We start from the raw sequence: 16403 nt of genomic DNA on the forward strand, positions 1-16403 counted from the left end.
ATATTAATTATATATTATTATTATTATTAAATATTTATTATTATTATTAAATATTATTTATTTATTATTATTATTAAATATTAATTATTATTATCATTAAGTATTAATTATTTATTATTATTATTATTATTAAATATACATTATTATTATAATAATTCAATATTAAGTATTAATTTTAAGCAAAGCAGGGCAGGGCAGAGCAGAGCAGAGCAGATTGAAGCAGAGCAGAGCAGATTTCAGCGGAGCAGAGCAGAGCAAAGCAGAGCAGATTTCAGCAGAGCAAAGCAGCTCTAAAGAACGGGGCCTAACACACGTTGTGTGGTTGTGAAAGGGGAGCGTGATTTAGCTACTTATTGTTTCCTTAGGAAGCTTAAGGCCGATTTGGTTAATGTTCCTATATGTGCCCTTACGGATTGTGATCCGTGCTCGTTGAAGGTCCTAGCGTTCCTTAGACATCCATTAGTCGAGTTTCCTCCGAAATTGCAAAGACAATTTGGTGGTGAATGGAAGAAAAAGGCTACAATGTATGGAGCTAAGATTGAGATAAAGTGGGTGGGTTTAAAGCCTAGTTATAACAGGTTTTTTCAGATGGAGAAGTTTGCTATGACGCCAAAGAATTTGGAGACAGCAAAGGCGCTATTAGAAGAAGATGGGTTTGCAGGGTTGTTTCCTGAGTGGGCTGAAAGTTGAAACTCATGATTGAGTGTAAGGAGATGGCTAAACTCGAGGCGTTTTCTGAGTTTGGGGAGGAGTATCTGACTTCTGTTTTTCTGATTGAAGAACTAGGGAAGCATCGTTGCTGTAGGATTAAACATAGTCATGCTCGTCGTTGAGTCATGCCTCGAGTTCTTGCTTTAGATGCAAGGCAATGCTAAAGGAATTATTATATAGTCATGCCTCGAGTTCTTGCAGTTGATGGATGCTAAAGGGATTATTGTAGAGTCATGCCTCGAGTTCTTGCAGTTGATGCAAGGCAATGCTAAAGGGATTGTAGAGTCATGCCTCGAGTTGTTGCCCTTGATGCAAGCTAAAGGGATTATTGTAGAGTCATGCCTCGAGTTCTTGCAGTTGATGCAAGGCAATGCTAAAGGGATTGTAGAGTCATGCCTCGAGTTGTTGCCCTTGATGCAAGCTAAAGGGATTATTGTAGAGTCATGCCTCGAGTTCTTGCAGTTGATGCAAGGCAATGCTAAAGGGATTGTAGAGTCATGCCTCGAGTTGTTGCCCTTGATGCAAGCTAAAGGGATTATTGTAGAGTCATGCCTCAAGTTCTTGCAGTTGATGCAAGGCAATGCTAAAGGGATTGTAGAGTCATGCCTCGAGTTGTTGCCTTTGATGCAAGGCAATGCTAAAGGGATTGTAACTTGTAAGTTAGGTCATGCCTCGAGTTAAATACAACTAATTAACTGAATTCGATAAAATGTGTGATTGTGCAACAAATTTATACATACAACTGATACAAGTATTGTACAATTGCTTCTTGTCTTGGATTTCCTAGTTGTTAAAGATTACAACAGATATATAAGCAAATGTTGTGTTGCTGAACTACTCATCAGAGCCTTGAACAGCTAATAAATGAATAATAATAATTTTTTGTTTATCTACAAATCCTATGAAAATTTCAAATATTTAATCAAACTTACAATAAATTATAGAGTATAATGAAGATGAATAAATGAAGGTGAACCCAAGGTTAATATTTGAGGTGATTGTCAACATCCAACCGCGTCTCTGTACTCCATGAAAAGCAGGGCAGCACCGTAGTGAGCGAGTGCACCCAACAGCACGAACACATGAAAAATCTGATGGCTGTGACCTGCAAGATCAAACCAACCAGGCCTCCACCTCTCTGGGACACGGCTCACGTAGAATCCGGTCCCAATAAGGTAAGACAAGGCCATAGCAGACTCATATGCAAGAGTCAGATTCCTTCTTGGGTTATTCCAATTCAAGACACAAGCATGGACTGCAGGGATAAGACCGAATAAGCCCATGGACACGAAGAGAATAGCACGAAAGGCACGACATTTTCCTGAAGACAGTGTAGGAGATAGTAGGGTCGCGATTGTGAATGCACCAAAGATTGATATCCCTGCAAGGTAGGTAATCTGCCAGAGGGGTTGGCATTGAAAGATGTAGTAAATTGGAGGGAAGAATGAAGTGATGATCATGACAGTGATCCCGGTGTAGTCCATTCGTAGGAGCCATAGGTTCATGTCGTGGGAGTGACAGCAGAAGAGATGGCATACACTACTCGAAAGAAGGCAGAACATTGAGCCAGCTAAGTATACATAAAATGGCCATCTTACTGCTTCTGTCACAACGTGATTAGCTCCTTGATGAGATATGTTCTCCAAATTAACCATGTTTGTAACACCCTGAAAACAATAATCGTAAACAAGCTAAGAAAACTGGTTCCTAATTTGCTAGTAAGTCGAAGATGAACCAAGAAACTTGCTTACCATAAAGAGTTTAGTCGAATCATGGGATGAATTTGTATCTGCTCCTGAGGGAAAAGTCCTGAAAATGACAGGAAAATTTAGTTGATATCAAGCAAAAGCTAATAGTACATTGCTATAATTGTGGATGAAGTGTTAAGTATGTTTTTAGGATTGACAGCAATGTTGCTTTCTGTTACAAGAAAAATGTGAGTAGTTTAATTTGTTGCTTCATCTTCATTACCTACTATGTTACTCTATTGTGTTACATGAGAAATTTTTTGCTAAAACTATGAATTTCTTGCTAAACGGTGGTTAATTAATATTATTAACACGCGAAAACTTGAACGAGTTTCTAATTACATGAAGATGAACAACTTAAGTAGGTTTACCTACTCAGAGACCACAAAAACTACAAGATACTAAGTAGATTGTAAATTAAATAATTGTTAAGTATGGTTTAACAATTAACAACCACCTTAATAAGTCAATTTTTAGCCTAAAAGAAGCATTTATACAAGAATTTTTTTTTTTAGTTTTTGCTACTACATTAGTTATAATCCTTAATTGCGGTGATATATGTTAAGATAATACAAATTTTACGCATGACCTTAGATTTGGAATTTTAAAAGTGATTAAAATATTAGGGAGTCCCACTATCAAATAAAAGAATGAATCAATTGGTTTCGAGAGACTCCTAGTTGGTCCTTCTAGTCGATCCTTATATCTGGTAAATTCAAACGTGTTTATTCCAATATTACCCTTCAATCAATCTAGTTGTGAATATTCCAATATGAAAAGTAATTACTTTGAGATTGGAATAAAGCATATGATCCTTAAAAGTGTTTTATCATCGCTTCATATGTATTTGTAATTTAAAAATTTTTACATCTAGGTTATCCAATAGTTTCACTTTGAAACTTTCCCAACAATTTTGAACTTGGATTACTATATCTACTCTATGAACTTCACTGTTTCTTAAATTAACTAAAAATAATGTGAAATCAGATGCACAACTCATGAGATGAATTCAGCTAATTTGGTCAAAGAAAACACTAATAACTTCAGATTTCAAACCTCAGACACAAATTAAAAAAAACAAACGAATTAATAAAATAAAATTGAAATAAAATTCAAAAAAGTACCTAAAAATTCCAAAAAGATCAACAGCTTGTGACACATGGGCTGCATTTACAACAGTCAATCCCACAAACAGAATAAATCCAAGTAAATGCCTGCAAAATCAACCCAAAAAACACCATCAAAATCAAACCATAAACAACAACTAACAACAAACCGAAGTCCCAGAATGATATGGGGTCGGCTAACATAAACCGTCATAACAAACCCTCCGAAAAAAATAAAATAAAAATAGAAAGAAAGAAAGAAAGTGATACTCACGTCCAAACATTAAGGGTCTCATTATGCCATTGAAACAAGCTAAAAAAAGCTTGTTTTAAAGGCCATTCAGCTCTATAATACTTATGAATAAACTCATTATCTTTCATATAATCAGGCAACTTATGAAAACTCAAAAGCCTGCAATTTTTACTCTTCTGGCCATATTTTTCGTTGCATTTTTTGCTGTTTTCACAGAAGTTATTCCCATTATTTTCCATAGTTTTCCCCTGTTTTCCCCTGTTTCTTGCAGAACACATCGAAAATCACACCAAAAAACACAAATTTTGTGATTTTTCTTTGTTTTCTTGTTTGATCAGGAAGATGGGAAAAATGGGAATTTAATAAAAACAAAAAAAAACCCAGATTTTCTCTCTCCTTAGTTGGTTAGTTTGTTGAGAGAAGATGTGGGTAAGATGAATGAAAGTGTCAGTTTTATATTGGGGTATTTGTAAGAGATGACGCAACTACAATGTGTTGAAATAAAAAAGAAAAAATAAACAACATTTCTAGCAAAATTGCATTTAATAGAGGTTTTTAGTTGTGAAGGTAGTAGTAGTAGTTTTATATTATTCCAGTGATTTACAGGCCTTTTATTTATGAGACTATATATTAATATATGAAAAGAATGTGTATGAAATTTATATTATATGGTTAGGTCAGCAATAAATGTTTGGGTCACCTCCCTTAAGAAGAACACAACCAACTTACTTAATAATTTAGATTTTAGATAGATAGTCTTTAATTTTGAGCAACTTTTTTTTTTTTTTTATAATTTTTGGTTGCCATAATAAGTTGTGACTACTTATTGACCAAGCTTGTGTACACGCCTATGGTGTGTGTATGCCTTTGGACTTTGGCCCATTTATTTGGTCAGCATTTTTAAGCAAGGTTATGAAGATGCTTAGAAGCACCTTAAGAGGAGGGTTATTGTTGTTTTAGTCTTTGAAAGTAAGTTTATGATGGAGTAGCTTGTAAAGATAAAATGATTATTGTGGAGAAATTTTAGGTTAAACTAATGGTCGTTTCTTATATGAAGGGTAGAAGTGGTTAAAGGGTCAAGGCTAGCGTTTATGGATCTGGCAATTGTGGCAAGAACATAAACAATCGGTTATGAGCTAAAGACAAGGGTCAACCAATAGTAGAATGGACTTATTTGCTAGTGTAACATTAGTAGTTGATGTACTGGTTAAACGATGAGGTCAGGATAAAATAACTCACATGCCACCGTTTTGACTCATTTGGTGTCACTATTTTAAAACACAATCACTAACACCATGTTTTTCAAATAAATTGTTGTCTTATCAATTGTTATAAATTCAATATAGGAATTCGATGTCAATTCTATCATATTCTTATCAATTTAATAATGCTCATTAGTTTCTCTCCCAAGTCCCAACTAACATGACCCAAAAAAAAAATTATCTCACTCGACTAAACTCTTCCGTGCTTCGTTAAGGAAAACACCCGTACTATAAATAAAATATGATCGGTAAAAGTATTTTGTTTTTTTTTAGTTCATAATTTACAACGTATACGTGAAACGGGTCAAAAAACTAATTTTACTTAACAAAGTTAACATATTGGACCCAATTCAAAAAGCTTTGACCATACTCATGACATCCCTGTTCGGCTGTTCCTATGGTCTTATAACCGCCAACTACTTTTAGAAGTTCACTATCTTTTCGTTTTAGGAATTCCCCATTTTTTGGCCGCCTCTTAATGGACGACCGACCCGCATTGACTCTATTCTGCCGTCACGTATTTGCAACACTACTCCGTATTACTCTACTAATATCCCTTAACCACATGCATTCAACCTTTTTTGTTAGAAATAGGAATGGTTCCATTGTTTTTTTTTTAATTATTGTTCGAGTTTGATTGGACATGTTTGCCGATATTATTTATCACACATCTTCACATTTGAAATCTCGATCATGGAATATATTTCTTGTCAAAATCGATCTCCTACCATATATCTTCGTTTTCTGTCATAATTGCATTTTTTAAATGATGAATCTTAATAACTCAATAGTACTTTTAATTTATTATGAAGTAATTAAATGAATGTATTATGGTAGGACATAGGTGTCAAAATTAGTTTAGAATGGGTTGAAGTATAATGTGATTAAGGACATATGAGATATGATACAATTATACCTAGCGAGTATGTCAAGATCATTTATTTGATGAAAAGAGTTGTATCTAAGTGCGCACTATCAATAATCGATTAACATGTTTGATAGATATTGAGGCTAAAACCCTACTTCATTATAAAATAATTTTTTTCATCACATTAATTGATGCATATGTTTTGTCATTAATATCTCGTAATAATGATTAAGCGTAAGACTATATACATTGAGTACTTAAAAATGGAGAAAGGATAAGGAAATCGAACCCTCAACACCTAAAAGACCTCTAGCGATATTTGATTCCTTAAGGTCTTGCTCGGTTTGACATTCAATTATAGATCAAAGCTTACGACAGAATAAATAAAAATATAATAATAGCCCGTTAATATTTTCAGTCAAAATAGAGTCATTCACATAAACTTCTACTAGTTTCTTCCAAAAAAAAAAAAAAAACTTCTACTAGTACTAATATCATACTATCATGTAAATGAATTCAATTCAACACATTAAAATATTTATTAGCAATGTGCGTTAAATATAAATGGGTTGAGCAAAACAAAAACTCCAACTTCCGAATAACAACTCGATTAAATAATGTGGCATAGCAATTAAAAGTTCATGCGTGTAAAAATTGCTTCTTTATTGTACGGAGCATATACAAGTATGAAACAATAAACAGCCGTCAAATACGATTCTTTCAATTCCCCTTATAAAAATTGAAAATTAAATGATTTTTGTCAAATAATGGTAGTTACTAGTTATAGTCTTCAACACTCATGATATTCTGTAAAGAGCAAAAACATACATTGAAATTTGATGGTCCACCATATAAATTCATTACTACTACACGTAGTAAGAGTAATAGATAGTTAGTTGGTTCACTTGGTTGTGTATCATTATTTGACGATGATTGACAACTAAGACAACTGGATCATCCATTTGTACTGTACTTGATCATCTTTAAGGACTTCAACTTTGAATTCTTAGGCTTGCAACTGGCTCATAGTCTATTAGTCTCTCCCCCGCCGACCCGGTTGCTAGGTTTTTTCAATCTTTTTAAATTTTGTACGTACGGAGGTATAATTTAAACAATACAGATTACACCCACCTTTTAAATTTGACTACATGTTTGACAAGCTCAATGTTATGGAGTCATTGCAAACACAATTGAAAAGTACCTATATATGTTATATTTATATATAGTCTAACTCTAATGTTTCAATTTCTTTATTCTATTTGACCTGCATGTAAAACCACTCTGATTTGCACACCTTATTTTCACTTGATATAATTTTCGAAAAATAAGTTTAAATAAGAATTATCTAAATTCATTTTACAATTATAATGAATTTTAAAAAGTTTTAGGTTAATTAGTTCGATCATATCAAGATTGAGTTAATTGATTGAGTTAAGTTTGTTAAAATCAAGTGAATATTATGACCTAAGAGAATTAATATTTACTAATGTTATTAGTACATTTTGAACAATAATGTGGCACTTAGAGTTTTGAATATAAATGTTAATTGTGATACGTAGCAAGGACCTTGAATAAGAAGTTAAGGTAAAACACCTTGTAGATAAAAAGAGTAAAGCAAAAAGATAGAAATGTCTAACCAAATGCTCAATACCACAAAAAAGTGATGTTGCGCGGAACCAAAAAGTTATTTAGAGGGAACAAATTTTTCATTTGACTTTTAATTTGAGGGACCAAGTAGGCTTTCTCTAATTCCCTATATATATTTGTTTTTTTTATCAATAAATGATGTGTGATTAGAGTAATTAGAAAACCTAATTTCAAATATTACTAGTGCACGTCAAAGAAAGAAATTAAAGTTTTAGACATAATAAGATACACAAATTCTCATATGAACCTTCTCCACAAATCCACAATATAAAGGATCAGTGTAACGACCACAAGATTGACATAAACATCAGTATTTTCTTACTTAACGATAAATTGTATTTAAAATTATTGTCATGGTTTCTTGGGCTTCCTACCCTATCAAAATTCAACTAAATCAATTAAATGTGTATGTATATGTCCAAACAAAGTAACAAATAAATTAAAGAGATGGAGGAAGTCTAGCAATAGGTGCATGATATTTTTTTGGTTGGAGAAGATCATCTGTATTAATTTCCAGAGATACGTAATACGGTGTAGTATTACCTCTACATATAACATACCTACTTTATTTGTCAACGTTCAATATATGCATGCAAATTAACAGGAAATGGGCTACTTTATCTACCTTTTTTATGTCTTAGGGGACACGTGTCCAATCAATTTATATTTTTTGTAACAGAAATGTTTATCCTTAGGCAACTCCAAACCTCTAACAATAATCCATCATAAATACATGAATGATTTCATACTCATTTGTGGGAAAAACAAATGAAATCTCTTTTCTCGAAAGAAATAATGTACCACTACCTATGTCACTCATTCTCGATTTGAATAGGTCAAATTAGTAGGGTTAGTAAGAGTATATACAAGTTAATGAGGCTAATATACAAAGTTAATACATTAGGGAGGATGTATTGGTCATTTCATCAATGAAATCGGAGGCAGATTTGTTGCTCAAATTGACACGCTACCGCGAAAGAGATGCAAATCTAAGGGTTTAATATGATCATACTTTACACTCTTTGTTACTAGGGTGTCTTTTTGTTTGATCGCGAAGTGGTAGGACTATTGTTATTGAGAGAGGAAGAAGAAGAGAACGATAAGAATACGGATGATGGGGGTGCGGGGTGCCTATGCGATAATTCTATGGTAGTGACAACCATTACTAATTTTTTTTGTTGGCCTTTAATATTTTCATGATTAATTTATGAATTATTTTTAATTTCAATAATAATAAAAACTAAATTTGGTAAATTAATTATGAAAATTATTTAAAAAAATCAATTTTTTTTCAAAATTAATAGTAAATAAATTTTTAAAATTAGATAAATGAGTTCTAATCTATTTCGACATCAAAAAATATCAAAATCAGTCAATAAAAAATTAGTATAATAGTAATCATTTTAAGGATGATTACCATAAAATCATCCATGACTATGATGGGTTTCAGATGGTTTGGTGGTTGTAATGATTGGTGACTGTGATGATGGATCTGGTTTATTTTATTTTTTTAAAAAGGAAAAAAGAAATTGCAAAATACTTCCTCCGTTTTTTTAGTTAACACCGCTAGACTTTTACACTATTCACACAACACGCTTTGACTCACTTTTGTAGTTTATAGATACGATAAAACATATACATGTGGATCTTGTTTGAATCGTTTCAATGTATATTTTATTAATATCCACTTTTTATAATTTTATAATATTGATAATTAGAGATATTAATCGTTAAAAACATGCGTTGGCAAGCGTGATAATAGAAAGGTGTCAACTAAAAAAAAATGCAGAGGAAGTATTAATTATTGTGTAACTAACAGACTGAAATGAAAGCCCAAGTATCAATCATGTAAGCCTAAAATGAGTATTTGTGGTATCTTATGGTCCATTGCAACTTTGCAAGATATGAGACTTGTGTCTCAGATCGGTTGTATAAAAGGCTGATATGAGATTTATATTGGATAATACACTCTCCCCTCTTGAACTAGATTTTTGGGATGACTTTCTTATTGTCATGTATCAATAAATGGTACTTTCAACAGTGCTAAAACCAAAGTTATCGTTTATTTTTATTTTTATTTTTTCCTTTTGTTATAAACGATAACTTTGGTTTTAGCACTGTTGAAAGTAATAAGCCAACTAAATATCTGGCCCAAAATTTTATTGGGTTCTTTAGGTTAGATTGATGGCCTACTAACAGACTGAAATGTAAGCCCAGTTATCGATCATGTCCAAAAGGGCACAAACGTATTTTCTTTCATTTTCCCTTCTAACCGTCTTCCCTAGACCCTTAGCTAGGATTTTCGACAGATTTGCATCCACTAAACATAGAAATTTATGAATAATAACATATTATTAGCCAAAAGACAATAATTAAATTGAAAAAAAAAACCCCTATATACACTAATGGTAGGAGTATATAAAGTTAATATAAACCAATCATGAATTCATGACTTATTTCCAAAATTTAAGCTAATTTTATTAAGTATGAAAATAATACGTACTCCGTAGTACTTTACATATTGCGGAGTATAATAGTTCATCTATACGAAATCTTCTTCTTATGGAAATTCGAAGGTAGTACACATTTTTTTTTTTCCCTTATTTTCTCTTCTTACCATCTTCCCTAGCTAGGATCTTCGAGAGTTTTGCTTCCACATGGAAATTTATAAATATCAACATATTTATAAGTTTATACATGTAGTAAGTAATATGAAGTAAAATATATAATATTAGAGATATCCTAAAAATATATTCACTAAATAATATCTTAATATAAGATAAACCTGATATAATATTCTCTTAATAATATCGATATGGAAAATATCACATATATTTTCCGATATCTCTAACATATAAAGCAATCCTTATATTAAGTAATAAACAACTACCTAAAATGTTAGGGAAGATCATAAAAATATACACGAGTCTTATATTAAGCAAGTTTACTAAGTATGAATATACTATTTCATACTTACCATAATAACTCATCATTGGGTGTGAATTTTTCATTATATATATATATATATATATATATATATATATATATATATATATATATATATATATATATATATATATATATATATATATATATATATATATATATATATATATATATATATATATATATATATATATATATATGTCACACGGTTAAGCTTTGATTCATAAACCTTAAACCTTTTAAGCACGATAATCATAGGAAAAACACAAAAAGATGGCCAATTTTACAAGTTCATTCATTTTGTTAGCATCACTAACCCTCACCCTATTTGTCACCTTGGCACCCGTATCCGCATCACGTGTAATAATAAGTGACCCAAATGGAAACCAAAAAATCGACCTTAACCACACATGTATTACTAGGCCACACACCACCGTGACCATTACGAATCAATTAGGACCAAATACACAACTCACGTTACATTGCCAATCAAAAGACGACGATCTTGGTTCTAAAACCATAGACAATGGAGAAGCCTATTATTTTTCTTTCAAGCCTAATTTATTAGGAAATACAGTTTTTTTTAGTAGTTTCAATTGGAGTGGTGGTGCAAATACAATTGATGTTTACAAGTATGATAGAGATCATCATAGGTGTTGCGCAGATGTTCCTTGGAAAGTTGAGCAAAAGGGTTTTTCTAGTGTTAGTACTTATAATGGAGAAGCTGATGTTTTTTACCCTTGGAATTGAAGTGATTGATCAAAATAAAGGGTTTATCTAGTAGTAGTACCTACGAATTATAATAAAGCATCTGATTTACATCGTATTTATTTTATCCTTAGAAGTGATGATTTTTAATTTTTGAAAAAGGTATTTACCTAGTTACATGTTTGTCTTTCTATTATATTATAATGAAGTACAATAATTCTGGTTTCCTTTATTTTGACATTATTATTATTATTAATGATCGAAAAGGGCAATGCCAAATTGCCAATAAATCTATACGAAAAACTCAATAATATTTTTTTTAGTTGCTCTACTTTTATTTGACACATTAGTCAATCCAAGTGTAATTTTGATTATTTTTATTTTTTAATTGAAAAAAATTGAAGTAACATTTAATTGTATAAATAACGATTAATTGAAATTAAACATTGTAATAACAACTTACTCCGTACATTATATACTAGTAAGAGTAATAACATAGAAAATTATAATTAAAGTCAGGTATTCTTATGTAAATAGATCAAAGAGTATTTCTTCTTGTCCTTTAATATTCATATATGTGCTAGTACTATTTTAATAAATTCACACAAGGAACAAAAAAAAAATTACATATAGAAAACACAATATCATACATCTAAAAGTACCGTCAAAATCACATATCTTTTTCCAACAGCTAATGAAGTATGCACGGAAGTAATAAGGACTTGCCGCGCAAATAATGTTTTCCTTCTAAATCGCGGTCATCTAATACATCACCAAGCCATAGATCGGACTTGGCTAGTTAAGAAAAGTATAAATCGGGCTTGGTTTGTTAAAATCTCAAGCCAAACAAGTTTGAGTTGAGTTGAGTTTGACCATTATGCTGAGCATTAAGTATTAACACAAGCAAGCTCAACTCCTATAACATAACTAATCAAACCAATAACGTAACTATGAAGCAATATATGTTATTATATTTACAATAAAATTAATTAAATTACCAAAATTAATCCATGTGATGGAGATAACAACGATTGGTGCAGCTGAATAAACCAACCAAAATAGTTGTTTCATGTATAGTACGAGTAATAATTAAAATTCTGCATACGGAATAATCAAGATAGTATTGATTTTATATTAATTTAGTTTTTGATATAGTAAATTATTACTCGATACAAAGAGAGGTCTAATTTAATTTAACTCATTGTATGCATTAGCTTTAAAAATATATTTGTCCCAACTATATTTTTTAAAGTACTTCGCTTTGTATACATTGTACAAATATATACCATCATCTTGAGCTTTCCAAATACAATGACGTCCACCACATTTTCTATCGACGAATTCTTGTTCATCAACGAATGCATCAAATACCTTGCGTCCATGATTATCCCAAGTTAAACCACAAAAATAGAGGCGTTGTATGATCATACTCGAATGAATATCGAAGGAGTAGTTTCCATTTTTCGGAAGTTTTTGAAGTTGAAGATCTTTATCACCCGATTTGCAATGAACCCATAAAATATCGTTTAATCCATTCACGATTACAACTTGATAATCTCCCGGCCCCATACTCCAACCTTCAACGTATTGAAAATTGGCTAAGCAAAAAACTACGAACAAAACTAAGAATAACTTCAACATCGTTACTTCTTACTCTGAATAATTTTGTTACAAATTTTGTTACTAAAATGAAATTAAAACATCTTTTCCACACCAAATTTATATGCTCAATGTGAACATAATTATGACGTTAGCCTTTAATATGATCTCATAAAAAAAAATTTAAAAAATAATATTTTATTGGAAAGGAAACTTAGCTTGAATTTTTTTGCGTGAACGTTGCATTTTGTCTTATGTTTAGACTTTGAGGCTTAAAGCAAGTTCAATGCATGACCATGGCCCACAAACGGTAATAGTTCAACTTATAATTGTTTGAGGGGTGATAACTAGGACAAGTGGCAATAATGTTAGTTGGTATAAATTTAATTTTATTTTTTTATATGCGTGATGTTAATATTAATACCAAGTTATCTCTAAAGGAAAATGCTAACGAACGTTCCGGGGCGTTGGATAAGCTAGTTAAAAGTAGAAAGATTAAATTAAAACTAATATTAATTACACCAATCAACGCATGATTTTGTCATGATTTCCCAAATTAATACTACTTTAGGTAAGATTTTAAATGTTTATTCAACGCCCCGAGGGCGTTTGTTAGCTAGATCCATCTCTAAATACCAATCAAAATTTGTGTAAAAAAAAAAAAAAAAATACCAATCAATTTTAATCGTCATAAAAAAAAATTAAAAAATAAAAAATAAAAACCAAGTTATCTCTAAATACCAACCAATTTTAATCGTTAATAATTAAATTACTCGTAGTGTCTTTAATTCTTTGAGTGCTTTTTATGATGGCTCAATTTAGTGGGTAAGATAATATGAAATTAGAGAATTTAGAGTTGGGAACCTATAAGGTTGTAATTTTAGGTCATTTTGAGAGATTTGATCTTGTGGGTTGATCTAATCAAATTAGTGGGTTGATCTAATCAAACACCAAGAAAATGCTTTGTCTATTAAAAAATATAGAGTAATAACTATGCTTGAGAAGACCTTGCCATCTCCAAGGTAAATTGCTTCTAGCGTTCTACGCATAACAAGGTTTCCATGTTTTCGTCATAATTTCATCATTTTTTCTATTTCTTTCGTTAATTTTTTTATCTACAGAGTATATATGACTTTAATATAAATAGATAATAGGATAGTAATTTTTATTTTATGCTAGTTTTCACTTTCTAAGATTTGATATTTAATCATTTAAAATTATTGTAAACAAGTCTCACGGTATTTGTTTAAAACCGTAAGATTTAATATTTGTTTAAAACTGTGCATTACACGCAAGTTAAACTAGTGTGCTAATAATGTGTCAACTATATAGATAGATACAATGAGTATTAAACTGGATTGGATGTCTATGTTATAGTATAACCTAGGTCTTTTTAAAAAATAAAAAATATATATCTCGGGTATAACAATTTATAATTCTCTGTCTTTTGTACTCCGTATATTTTTATGTAAATTATATATTTTAGAACTAAATTAAGGTTGCAATTAAGAGAGGTTATTGCATGGGTACCAACCTTGACTTCTTTGTTAAATACAAGTATAAAATTCAAGTCATTTTATATTTATATTAGATGCCATTATTGGTGGTTGTATTAAGTATAATTTCACTACTAGTATAAATGAATTAAGATATACATTATCTAAAATTATATAAATTTGATATCATAAAATGTATTCATAATGAGTAAATACAAGTTGATCTCTGTAATAAACAAGTTTCATTTATCACAACAGGGTCAAAAATGTAATATTTATGATTAAAATAGGATTTTGCCTTAGAAAGCTACTTGAAGTAGTGGCTATACTCCATGATAAATATAAATTTGTTCACTCCTTTGCCCTTGCATGTGTAAAGATCAAATTAGTCCATACTCCTTAGTCCTTAAGTACATATATATATATATATATATACACGACATATATCGTGCTAAGAACAACTCCATCCATTTGATAAACTCATTTTAAATTAGTCTACATTCTAATTTTTAAGTGATTGTTGAAAGTTGAAACTAGCATGTGCTCGTGCTAATGCACGGAGTATAATGTCCACACCCATAGAAGTATACTACGTAGTAGCTAGTTAAAAGATAAATGTTGCTTAATTGTTACTTACGCAGCTAAAAGGTTGGCTGGACCAAATACAAAAATTGAAATTGCTTCAAGAGCTATTGTTGTTGAATCAAGAGACAAATATCTGGAATCACCCTTGCTGTACTCTTTCCCTATAAAATCAAAATGTATTAGCATATCGTAGTAAAAGGTAATGTAGTAAAATTATAGTGATGTTAGAATAATAACTCTTTAAACTAACTGAAGGAGTTGAATGAATTGATATGAGCAAGAGAAGTACATATTTCGGCGAAGAAGGATCCAGTCTTATCTTTGTAGAAATCAGGTTTGAAGGCTAAGTAGAACTCGAGTGTCAAATGTACTAAACCATTAAAGGTTAGCCAACATATGATCAATTTTTCGAGTTTCGTTGTCCTTGAAAACAACCCTGTGTGACAAAAGATGAACTCATGATGGCTAAATATGGTTAATTCATGTGTTAAAAACTCACCTTATCCAACACGAAAATAACCCGATTTAAATTTTGACTTGTATATATGTGCATATTGATTTAGTAGGACTCAACTTTAAATTAAACTTGACCCAACCTAACGCTAATGAATCTGACCATGACACCTGAATTTAAATCTAACATTTTTGTGCGAATTGTAACAGCCATGAGGGATGTATTTATAGTATTATAGTTAAACCAAGAAAACAAAGCAAATAACCCATCAACTAACAAAGATTAACTCATCTAAATTTACTTAGCAATAATATAAGATAAATTAAGGAACATGAATATATTGAAGAAGAAAATCAACAAGTAACGCCTTAATCCCAAAGATAGGGTCAGCTGTATGAACCAAGATTTTATCCCATGTAAGGGGGGCGTGATGATAAAGTATAAACAGAGTAGAACAAAAATATACCTGATAGAATCCATGTGAGGCAGAAAACAGCGATTGAGGCAGCCCAAAATTGTTGTTGCAGAGTAAAGATTAGGGATAAAATCTGACGCATTAAAATCTTTTGGAAAATTAGGAAGATGAACCTCCATTCTACTTTCTGTTCTTCCCCAAATGATATCAAATTATTAAGAGAAAGAGAAGTTTGACTTGAGATTTAAGTTTTAGATTAATATACAATCATGAATCATGGACAAGTAGTTTAATAATTAAAAGCAAGATTATATAATACTTGTATAGTTTACAAAATAAATGCATGTGGTTAGTTGGTCACTGCCACACAACTAAGTGCAGGGCCGCCGTAAACTCATCGGGTCCCTGAGCTAATGCAGTTGTATAGTCTCACCAGTCACCACCCTGGTCCCCGATTTTACCCGGTCCTCATCAGCCTCATATACTGTGGGAGTTCTTTGTATGCGAGCAAAGGCAAAGATGTACTCTGTAAGTCCGTATGACAGTAACTACAGGAGGATTACTTGATAGCACAAAATAAACTGTCAGCTCTCCATGAGGTAGCA

General features: G+C 31.3%; 2 protein-coding genes and 1 pseudogene across 2 annotated transcripts; all 3 read right to left on the minus strand.

Annotated features, from left to right (window-relative positions):
* Positions 1 to 1572: 1572 nt before the first annotated feature.
* On the minus strand, positions 1573 to 4407 carry LOC145578467 (heptahelical transmembrane protein 1-like). Its single transcript, XM_081635778.1, has 4 exons — positions 3840 to 4407; positions 3584 to 3673; positions 2463 to 2520; positions 1573 to 2378 (listed from the first exon to the last, which is right to left on the minus strand). Exons 1-4 carry the CDS (start codon positions 4094 to 4096, stop codon positions 1713 to 1715), a joined length of 1071 nt encoding a protein of 356 aa, XP_081491904.1. The 5' UTR covers positions 4097 to 4407; the 3' UTR covers positions 1573 to 1712.
* A 5380-nt stretch (positions 4408 to 9787) lies between these two features.
* Positions 9788 to 12890, minus strand: LOC145579672 (S-protein homolog 3-like). Its single transcript, XM_081636909.1, has 2 exons — positions 12536 to 12890; positions 9788 to 9915 (listed from the first exon to the last, which is right to left on the minus strand). Exons 1-2 carry the CDS (start codon positions 12888 to 12890, stop codon positions 9788 to 9790), a joined length of 483 nt encoding a protein of 160 aa, XP_081493035.1.
* Positions 12891 to 14958: 2068 nt separating this feature from the next.
* Positions 14959 to 16034, minus strand: LOC145578468 (putative 3-beta-hydroxysteroid-Delta(8),Delta(7)-isomerase; annotated as a pseudogene).
* Between the last annotated feature and the right edge of the window lie 369 nt (positions 16035 to 16403).

The sequence above is a fragment of the Chenopodium album genome, chromosome 14, assembly GCF_948465745.1.
Source record: "Chenopodium album chromosome 14, dcCheAlbu1.1, whole genome shotgun sequence".
NCBI lineage: Eukaryota > Viridiplantae > Streptophyta > Magnoliopsida > Caryophyllales > Amaranthaceae > Chenopodium > Chenopodium album.